The sequence below is a fragment of the Myxine glutinosa genome, chromosome 5, assembly GCF_964187855.1.
Source record: "Myxine glutinosa chromosome 5, kmMyxGlut1.1, whole genome shotgun sequence".
In the NCBI taxonomy this organism is placed as follows: Eukaryota; Metazoa; Chordata; class Myxini; order Myxiniformes; family Myxinidae; genus Myxine; species Myxine glutinosa.
Window position 1 is genome coordinate 13,292,136 of NC_136265.1, and position 11,304 is coordinate 13,303,439.

An 11,304-nucleotide genomic window follows, 5' to 3' on the forward strand; every position below is an offset into this window, starting at 1 on the left:
ATAAAAATTCCTTATCACCTCCAAAGCTTTCACCTCCCCTAACCACCCTACTTCCCCCACTTCCACTTCCTCTTCCGGCCTCTCCTCAATTTTTGCCGTTTTCCACTCTGCATTCCCACTCTGATCATGAGGGTATTCACCAAACAGCTCAAAATTATTTTCTTCAAGCTTTTACTTCACTCTTCTTCTCCCTAACTCTCAATAATAATAATTTTTTTTTTAAAGAACAAAAAGCTCCCAATAATCCCTCTTTAAGTCACATATCAACTGCTGATATACACCTCAACGTATCACCCTGACGGTCTTCACGGTGCCATTTAGCATGTTTCAATTTCCTTTTTGTTCTGTGTTGAATTCTCTATTCTATTATGATTCACTCTTCTCTTTTCTCTTCAAAAGTTTGTTTTCAAATAAATCCTTCACCCATACCAACACATCCAGTTCTTCCTTCCTACATTCTCTAAACTCACCTTTATATCACCTTCCTCGAACGTTTTCAAATGTATATCCAACTTGAAAATTTCAAGAACCCCAACTTGCAAGGGATGTTTGTATTTCATGAATCATTCCTTTTGTACAACACACCAGCTTTCTTTAATACACAATCAAGAAATGACTTTCAAACCTGTCTCCCTCCTCGAAAATTCGGTGGCGCCTTATTAATCTGTATCGCGTGTGTGCTCCCCCTCCATCCTCTCCCTCTCTTCAAATTTTCGTCATCTTCATCAACGATCTTTCTGACCCTTTGGAAAACTCCCTTTTTCAATTTGCTGATGACTTCACCCTCTGCCGTGACATCCTTCAGACAGACGTGTTGCAGCCTCTTTTTTTTTTTTTTTTGTACACTGAATCGAGGCTCGTGAAAAAGCTAACATTTACTTCACAAACAAATCAACCAGACAAACAAAATACCCAAAAAGAGGGAGCGGAAGACAAGATGGGGAGAGAAGGGGAAGCACACAAACACAACATCCGAGAGCAGGGAGATGTGTGGAAGGGAGAGGGCCTGGGGGGAGGAGGCATGGGAAGGGGGGGGGGGCGGGGGGAGGGAGAAGTATAAAACACAAGGACACCAAGGACTTCCTGGACAGAAGTTGTAATTTCAAAAAAGTGGAATTGGGGTGAAATTAGCGGGGGTAGAAAAGATCAAGGTTTTCGATGGGGGAAGATAAGAGATGGTGGTGAACAGCTGTTTTAAAGACCTGGAGGGAGGAGTGGGATTGAAGGGAGTGGGGGAGTTTGTTCCAGAGGCGGGAGAAAAGGGGAATGAAAGAGTGAAGGTGAGCAGAGAGCCTAGACTTTGGCAGTTTAACCATAAGAGGGTTGCAGGCAGATCTTGTGCGACCTGAAGGAATATTTGCGGGACAGAGCACAGAGAGAGCTGGGGGAGCAAGGCCGAAGAGGAGTCGGTAGAAGACAGAAAGACCACCAACCTGCCTGCGGTGAGTGAGTGAAAGGCCCTTGGAGTTGGCTTCATCGCGGGAGATTCCAATGATTCTGAAAGCTTTTAGTGCAGCGGCATAGCAAAAATTTAAGAAGAATTGTGCATTTTGTGATGGAAGCACCAAATTTGGCACAATGATAGAATGTTATATTTAGAACATTTTCAGATATGGAACCACTTTGAAATTCACCCAAGGTCGCCGCCATATTGGATTTCAAAATGGCGGCTTTAAAAATCTGTAACCCTTAGGGGGGGTGGCGGAAACAAATCCTACAGGCACAATTATTGCCCCATTCACCCTATATCTTTTCTAACATCAGTAGACACATTACAGCGGCGATTCTGAGCTCAAGGGAACATCTAGGGGTCTGGGGAGTGAAAAATGTGAAAATTTCGGCCAAAAATACCCCTAAAAGAGGTCATTTGGTGTCAAATTTCAGGGGGGGTCGTGTATTGTCTTGTAGATAAAACATGCTGGTCCGTTGATTAACCCCTAATTAAACGACTTTTTTGTTTGTTTGCTCCATCCAGGTTTCAATCATGTCGAAGCAGTTCAAGTTAGTTCATGTTACCAAGCATGTAACTTCAACGCCAAAGACGCCACTGGACTGGGAACTCTGTGTTCTGTGTCAAGTTGATATAGGAGAGTCCCTACAGTGTCCTGCTGTCACGTAAAGAACTGATGCAGGTGCTGGATACAAGACACTTGAAGACAATCTATCAGCATTCAATAAACTAGGCAAGCTGCCACAAGACGTGGACTTGCAACGACTGGATGAAGGCCAAGGGATAGCTGCCACTCTAGCTGCCCACCAAGCCAAGTGGCACAAGTCATGCAGGGTGAAATATAACACTACCAAGCTACAGCGGGTACAGAAGAGAAGTCATTCAGAGGGAAGCCCTATCCCCAGTACAATCACAGATAAGTACAAGCTTACTTGGTCTCAGGCAGCTTGTGTTGATAGTATATGCGACAATTTGTGCTTCTTCTGCCAGCAAGAGCTTGGTTTGGAGTTTCATCAAGCAGCGACATTGGAACTAGATAAACACGTTCGCAAGGCTGCAGAGTTTCTTCAGGATACCACTTTGTTAGCCCAACTGAGTGCTGGAGACATGGTCGCAAGAGAGGCCAAGTACCATAAGAAATGTTTGACATCCCTATACAACCGCGTGAGGGCAGCAAAAAAGCTTGCTGAGCAAAGCCAGAGCACGGTAGATGTCATTTCAGCAATAGTCATTGCTGAACTGGTAACGTACATAGAGGAAACTGCTAAAGAAGAAGACACTGCTCCTGTATTCAAGATGGCAGACCTCACCAAGCTCTACACAATGAGAATGGAACAGTTCAGAGTTGTGCTGGAAACACGAGTCCATACAACCAGACTCAAGGAGCGTATTCTGGCACACTTCCCTGATCTGCAGGAGCACAGGCAGGGAAGAGATGTCCTGCTGGTGTTTCAGGAAGACATTGGCAGTGCATTAGCCAAGGCATGTCAACATGATATTGACAGTGATGTTGTGCACCTGGCACGAGCTGCAGGGATTATAAGGAAGGATATGTTCCAGTCATCTCAGCCTTTCAATGGGTCCTTCTCAAACAAATGTCAAGAAGAGTCTGTGCCACAACTGCTGCTGACAATGGTCTCCATGATTTTAGAGGGCGCAGGCATCAAAGATCAGGCATGTCAGTCATCGGCATCGGCGTCTGTGACAATAGCTCAACTTCTCAAATACAACAGTGTGAAGCATGAGAGGAGAGGTGCAGGCACAGACGTACGACACAGCATTAGTCAAGAGACTCCTTTGCCAATATATCTTGGCTTGATGCTTCATGCCCATACGAGAAAGAGGGAACTGGTTGACACATTATCTGGACTAGGGATCAGCATTGCCTATGATAGAGTGCTACGGATCTCTGCAGAGCTGGGGAACGGGGTCTGTCAGCGCTTTCGGGCGGAGAAGGTGGTCTGTCCCCCAAAGCTCCGCGGTGGAGTGTTCACCACATCAGCTGTGGATAATATATACCACAATCCCAGTTCCACGACAGCACACGACTCCTTCCACGGAACTGGTATTTCATTGATACAACATCCAGACTATGACAATCAAGGCACAGACCGAGGTATTGTCATCATCGGGGGTGTCTCAAATGTCAAGACTGTGGAGGACCTTCCACGGTATTACACAGATGTACAACCAGTTAGTTCACTTGCCAAAAGCCACCCTGTACCAGCTGGAACCCAGGCGTCGCTGCAGAGGAATCCTGCACAAGCTGAACTGGATAAAAAGAAGAGGTGGCTCCAGACTGTGAAGGATGCATGTGACAGTGGTGACACACAGAATCCAGGAAACATTTCTTGGGCTGCACATCACGCAGAGAACCAATCGGCCAAGGATACTAGTATCACAGTCACACCCACTGCCTTGCTTCCCCTCTTCCATGACCAAGCCCACTCAGTGGCAATGATCCGCCATGCCATGGATGTCGTGAAAGCAGCGATCAATGAGCTAAACCCTGGACAGATACCCGTCGTCACACTGGACCAACCACTTTATGCGATCGCCAAGCAGGTGCAATGGAACTGGCCAGACACACATGGTGAAGATCTCTTTGTGGTCATGCTGGGTGGTCTACACACAGAGATGGCAGCTTTGAAGACAGCAGGAGACTGGCTGCAAGACAGCGGTTGGACACAGGCATTGGTTCAGGCAGAGATAGCAACAGCTGGCACAGCAGACTCCTTCTTGCATGCAGCTCACGTCAGCCGTACAAGACGCGCCCACCAAGTAACTGTTGCTGCCCTACACATACTGCAGCATCGTGCATATGACATATACAACGAAAGAGCAACTGCAAGAGATGAGGAACCATTGGAGTTCGAGGCATGGTGTGACCAGCGAGCAGCGGCATGTCCACAGTTTCAGTACTGGGCCACTGTACTTAACCTGGAGCTCTGTATACTCCTCTACATACGTTCACTGAGAGAGTCCAACTTCACGCTGTACATGGACACCCTACCAGAGCTAGCTGCATGGTTCGCTGCATTGGGCCATATCCACTATGCTCGCTGGTTACCAGTCCACATCAGGGACATGGTTGGCATTGCAGAGAAACACCCAGATGTTGCTGCCAAGTTCCATGCGGGGCACTTCACATCCAAGAAGACTAGGCATGCTTTCTCCGCCATCTCCCTAGACCAGGCTCATGAACAAAACAATGCCACGGTCAAAGGCGATGGCGGGGCAGTGGGCCTAACTGAAAATCCAAGTGCCCTTCGACGGTGGATGGTGGCTGGCCCCGAAGTTGCTCGGGTCATCACAGAATTTGAGACCTCACAGCAACTGCGCCAAAGGGGAGAGCACACCCACCACCATGAGCAAACCGACAGTGTGCAGAAGAAGTTCGTCCAAGATGTCCGTGCACTGACAACAGTCATCGAAGAGATGGGCAGCCCCTTTGAAGAAGAAAGCACAGATTTGCTGGTCCTGGGCACACTGGAGATCTTGGGCCCAGCTGTTGTAGATACTGTGCGTACAGCTTTACAGATTGGGAGAGATCAGTTCCATTCATTTGAGAAGGAACGTCTGGCAGACAGATCCAAGCCACTCAATGATGTCATCAAACGCAACAAACTCCCGTTGTTTTCATCCATCAAGGTCAAAGCTGCCCAGAAGAGCAAACATCAAGTAGCCTCTGCAAAGAGTGATTCAGAGCTCTTCTCCAGACTATACATCGCATGCCAAACCAGAGATGGGGGTCTCGAGCAGTTCTTCAAACATGAGAACAGCGCACATCCGCCAGCACTCTCGCAAAATGGACAGCTCCGCTTTGGTTCCAAAGCTGACTTGTTGCAGCCCTTAGAACAGCTTGTCGAAACAAAGTCGGACCCACCACAAGTATCTTCTGTGATCCTCGATGGAGCTGTAATAGTTCAAATGCTGAGCCCAGGCCAGACCAAAACATTTCTTGACTATGCCACAAAAGTATTCGTTCCATACATTATGTCACAGCTTCAACATCGATCTCGTCTCGATCTAGTGTGGGACCGCTATGCAAAGTCAGGCAGCCTGAAGGCAACTGCAAGGACCAACAGAGGCAAGGGAATACGCAGACGTGTCACTGGCTCTGCCCTCCTACCAGGCAACTGGCACAGTTTCCTCCGTGTCGACGAGAACAAGGAGGAACTCTTCAGCTTTCTGTCTAAGCAGGTCACGGAGTCCATCGATGTGCCAGACAAACAGCTGATTGCTACTGACGGTGAACAGGTAATGTGCATGATGTATGTTAGTGTGTGTTAGTGAAAGTGTGTGTATGTGTCTGGGTGGTGAGAGTGGGTGCGTGCCTGCTTGTGTGTTTGAGAGTGTGTGTACAATCTTCTGTGGTTTCAGTACATACTATACAATGTATTATTGATTTATGCTGTTGTAGAGTAAATTCTTACCCACATATGTGTATTCTTTTCATATAATTTAATTTTGATTATATAATCCCGATTTGTATTATCTATTCGGAAGAATATTTTGTATTGTATATATAATCTTTAGCTGTCCACGGTACACTCCCTCAAATTGTTAAGAAAGGCCTATTGGCCATAGTGTTCTTGAATTGCTTTTTTCTTTCCTGGCATCTTGGGGGAGTGTACACGAACAGGCTACTGTTATATGTGCAATGTCATATTGTATGATTTCATGTGTTTGATGCCAAGTAAATAACAATAATAATAATAATAATAATAATAATTGCCCTGTATTTATGTACTTGAAATAATGTACTGAAATAAATTAATAAATGTTATGCAGATTCATGTCAGGTTTTATTCGTGACCACCTACACCAAAGGAATTCACATTTAATTTACATCACGGTATTGTTCATGCTTACACCAACAGGTCATTGCTGTACCACCATGTGCAGACACAGCCGCTTTGGCCCCGTGCAATCACGAGGAAGCAGACACGCGCATGATGCTCCACGCAGCAGCTGCTATGAAATCTGGACACCGCAGAGTACTCATCCGCACCGTGGACACAGATGTGGTGGTTCTCGCTGTGTGGATGGCCCAGGAGCTTAATGAGGTAGTGGACGAACTCTGGTTAGCGTTTGGAACCGGAAAGAACTTCTGCTACATAGCAGCACACGAGCTGTCTGCTACCCTGGGACCAGACAAAGCCAAGGCACTGCCAATCTTCCATGCAATCACAGGGTGTGATACCGTCTCGAGCTTTGCAGGTCGTGGTAAGAAAACAGCATGGGCAGTATGGGAAACTTTTCCAGAAGTGACCAATGCATTCCTGGACCTGGCATCTGCACCAAGTGAGATCTCTGAGGATACACTGGCAACCCTAGAGAGATACGTAGTGCTTCTGTACGACCGCACATGCACATGTTCTGAGGTGAATCTGGCAAGAAAGAAACTCTTTGCAAAGAAATCTCGATCCATTGAAGCAATACCTCCAACACAGGCCGCCCTAGTACAACACGTGAAGAGAGCAACTTACCAGGGTGGACATTGTTGGGGACAGTCTCTTGTCCCACACTGCTATCTCCCATCACCATGCGACTGGGGGTGGGTGGACAATGACGGACAGTTCGATCCTCTGTGGACAACACTACCAGAAGCTGCCAAATCCTGCTATGAACTCATCTGTTGTGGGTGCGAAAAAGGTTGCAGTGGGAGATGCAAGTGCAAGAAAGCGGCTCTGAAATGCACAGCACTGTGTGCCTGTGATGGTGACTGCTCACATTGAGTTGGAACTGTGACACTTGGCATGACTTGATGCAATACGCTCGCTAGTTCTCTTGCTGAACGTGTGTATACAATGTACGTAATATGGGATTATCAGTTGCTTATGTGCATTAAAACATATTTCAATACAACCATTCAATTCATTGACCTCAGAAATGTACATCTAGACACCAGAATCAAGTATCTAGCTGGCATAGAACCAGAGATATCGGTCAGCAGATTTTCGGAAGCCGCCATCTTGGAATCCAATATGGCGTCAGTAAATCAATTTCCGCCATCTTGAAATCCAATATGGCGTCAGTAAATCAACTTCTAAGTAGAACCATTCAATTCCTTGACCTCAAGTTTGTACATCCAGACACTAAAATCAAGGCTGTAGCTGGTACAGAACCAGAAATATTTGTAATTAAAGATTTTTAAGCCGCCATTTTGAAATCCAATATGGCGGCCACATTGGGGTGAATTCCAAAGTGGTTCCATATCTGAAAATGTTCTCCATATAATATTCTATCATTCTGCCAAATTTGGTGCTTCCATCACAAAATGCACAATTGGTTTGCTATGCTGCTGCACTATTTGGCCTCAACAGCGTGAGGCCGAGCAAGGTGTGAGGCAGGAGCACCGACCCAGAGGGGGGAACAGTATTCCATTGAGCTGCGGATGAAAGCCTTGTATGTGGTGAGGAGCTCAGGTGTGCCAAGTAAGGACTTCGCACGACGGAGGATGCCCAGTCGCCGACTGGCTTTGGAGGCCAGCTTGGAAATGTGGTTTTCCCAAGAAAGATCATGGCAGATAGTGAGACCCAAAAGCTTGAGCGACAGAACTTCTTGGAGAGGATTGTTGAGAAAGTAGATGGGAGGGTTTTCCAGTCGGTCCTTTCGGAGAGACATTGTAAGAGTGTGAGAATTGTCAGGATTGAAAGACATGTTCCACTTGTTTGACTAGTCTGTGATTTTGTCCAGGTCTGCAGAGAGTGAGGAGGCTGCAGACTGCCGATCTGAGGGATGAGGAATGGAGCGGCAGATAGTGGAGTCATCAGCAAAGAGATAGAGAGGATTTTCCAGAGAGTCGGAGAAATCATTGATGAAGACCAGAAATAGCACAGGGCCCAGAACACTACCTTGGGGGAACTCCAGCCCGAACAGGAAGGGAAGATGAGAGAAATCCATTCAGGGCCACACGTTGCCTACGACCAGAGACGAAATCCGCAAGCCATGAGTGGAGATTTCTTTGAATACCATAGCAGGTGAGTTAAGTGAGCAGAGCTGGGTGCCAGACCGTATCGAAGGCACGTGATATGTCAAGTGAGACAGCTCTGATTTCCTGTTTGGCATTGAGGACCTCCATCCATTGTTGAGACAGCAGAAGCAACATGTCCAGAGTAGAATGACCTGGTCTGAATCCAAATTGATGATCGGAGATCAAGCCATTGGAGAAGAGGAAGTATTTGATATCCGAAGCAATGATGGATTCCAAGACTTTGCTGATAATTGGGAGCAGGCTGATTGGTCTGTAGTTGCTAGGATCTGTTTTTGCACCTTTTTTGTGTAAAGCGGTAATGTTTGCTGATTTCCAAGATGCTGGCAGATGACCTTGAGCAAAATAGAGGGTGAAAAGAACAGAGAGAGGGTGAGATAGAGCGGCAGAGCAGGATTTTAGGACCCGAGGGCTGATGCCTTCTGGTCCAGTTGCAGAATCAGAGTCGAGGTTTGACAGAAACTTCACCTTGTCAGGAGAGAAGGACACAGAGTCCAGGAGCAGTTGGGTTCGACTGGGAAAGGTGGGAACAGAGAGAGATGGGTTTGGGACACAAGATTTTGAGGCAAACACAGAGTTGAGGCATTCGGCTTTGTCACGTGCGGTGTCAACTGTGTAGCCATTTGAGGTAAGGGAGGGGATGGAGGGGGAACAAACACCAGAAACGGATTTGACCAGACGCCACCAGGATTTGGAGGAAGGAGACAGGTTTGAGAGTTCAATCTTGAGTGTGGAGAGATAGTGCTTCCTGGCACTCCTGAGGGTAGAAACATTGTCGTATATTGTTAGTCGTATATTGGGGCTAGCCAATGAACTTGGAGCTGGTTGGGAGCGAGCTTCGAGTCATGTGTGCTGCATGAAAATTGAAATGCCTTCGGTTTGGGGGCGGCTGTTGTTGTTGTTGTTGGTGGTGGGGTTAGCCGGATGCCGCTGTGGATTGGCTGCAATTTTAGAAGTTTTGAATTCTTGAATTGATGGAGTTCTTTGTTCCTCTTTGAATTTCTTTTTAAGACTCGCGTTAGTCACGTGACGCTGCACGGAAGCGGCCTGTAAGATGTAAATTATACCAAAAACGCAGGCGTGCATAATCGCGTACATAATTTGTGAACGAAAGAGATGGCAGCTCGGTGAGGGACACGTGTGTGACCTGTTGAAGATCATTTGGGGCGGGAATACTTGCTGTCGGGATTGATCAATTGTCGGTATCTCGTTCGGAGCCCCCCCCCAGGCCCGGCAGGAGGCGACACGAGTGGTTGACAGGCTGCAGACCGGTGGGGGTGGGCCGTGGTCTTGTGGTGCTGTGCGGATGCGGTTCCGGTGGGGTGGCCGCTCGGATGATTGTCGAGGCGGGAGAGTTTTGCAGGTGCTCCCTCGTGCTCCCTCATTGACGGACGGGGCTCTAGCGGGTTTATGAGATGTATATCAGGATGAGCGAATAGACAAGACAAGATGAGTCAAGACAAGAGTGAGTACGGGGAGGTTGATGAATTGTAAATTGTACTGACTGATATAATTGGATTGTGTTTCGGGTCACGTGTCTGCAATAATAGAAACGTCAATGAGACTGATAATGATGTTCAATACGTGCACCACCAAGGCGGGTGCATGGGAGCGGCAGGCCGAGAGCTTGCATGTAACAAAGTACAGTACACGACTCGTAGATAAATCGTGTCAGGAAAGATGAAAATAACAAAGTCCAAAATTTATGAGAAACCAGTGAAAATCCTCCTGGGCGATTTGATGCAAAAGTTTAAAGAGAATATTGATTTCTGCAATTTGTTGTTGTTGTTGTTGTTTCGTTGGTTGTTCCGGGGACCCGGGAAAATAATACATTTCAAGTGCCAATGTTACAGTGTGCTGTTGATACAGTGTGCTGTTGATACAGTGTGCAACGGAGTCTCCCACTGTGCCGAGGTATGATTGGGCTCTGGCGTTTTCGCATTCCCATCGATATCGGTGCCTTGTGCTATCAGGAATTCCTGTGTAATTTTGGTCTCGATGGTTAATAATTTTCCACCATAAATTCACTGCCCAATTGAAATGATGACAAATTATTTTTGGCAGTTGCATTTCATTGGCAAAGAAATGGGAGACTTTGGTTCATCATGTTTTTGCATTTTATAACATGGAACCTCTCATTTGTCTGTCTGTCTGTCCGGGATTGAAGTGGGCATTTTGGGTCATGTTTTGGAACAAGATATTTTGCTTGGTGACATTGAGAATTGTGAGGTCCAGGTTTGGATTTCAGCTGTCGGTATTGTTAATGAATATTCTATTGGAAAATAATGTCAAAATGACAATGTTTATGAATTTGTGAAATGAGGAGGGGTGAGGACCAGTCTGGAAGAAGGTCCGGTGGTGTGAGTAGTGGATGGAATTTGACCTTAAAGGGTGGCGGTGCTGATTGCGCCGGGCAGTTGTGTTGTGGTGTTGTGGTGTGCAATGTCATTGTGGAGAACGCCAGGTGGCGAGTGTGGAAAGGTTAATCGGCCAGGATGTTGCGGATCTCTGTTTCATGTTGTGGCCTGGTTGTTGACGAGGACGATGCCCCCACCCCCAAAATTGAGCTCGATCAGCTCTTAGGTTAACCCGGTGAAACCTGCAGGAAATAGTTCGGTGTAGTCCCGGGTATCATGATTGGCCACTGCCAGACATTTTCAGTGGTGAGTTGTGCCCGCCAGATGCCCCCGAATGCCCCCCCCCCCCCCAAATTGAGCGACATCAGCTCGTAAGTTAACCCGGTCATACCTGCAGGAAATAGTTCGGCGTAGTCCCGGGTATCATGAATGGCCACTGCCAGACATTTTCAGTGGTGGTGTGTGCCTGCCAGACACCCCCAAATGCCCCCCCCCCCTAT

The 11,304-nt window shown here is 47.1% G+C and overlaps 1 protein-coding gene across 1 annotated transcript; it reads left to right on the forward strand.

Annotated features, from left to right (window-relative positions):
- The first annotated feature begins 500 nt into the window (after window positions 1–500).
- On the forward strand, window positions 501–9,260 carry LOC144892084 (uncharacterized). The gene is made up of 5 exons (XM_078777253.1): window positions 501–547; window positions 5,539–5,710; window positions 6,334–6,744; window positions 8,434–8,436; window positions 9,237–9,260. Exons 1-5 carry the CDS (start codon window positions 501–503, stop codon window positions 9,258–9,260), a joined length of 657 nt encoding a protein of 218 aa, XP_078633379.1.
- Window positions 9,261–11,304: the final 2,044 nt, after the last annotated feature.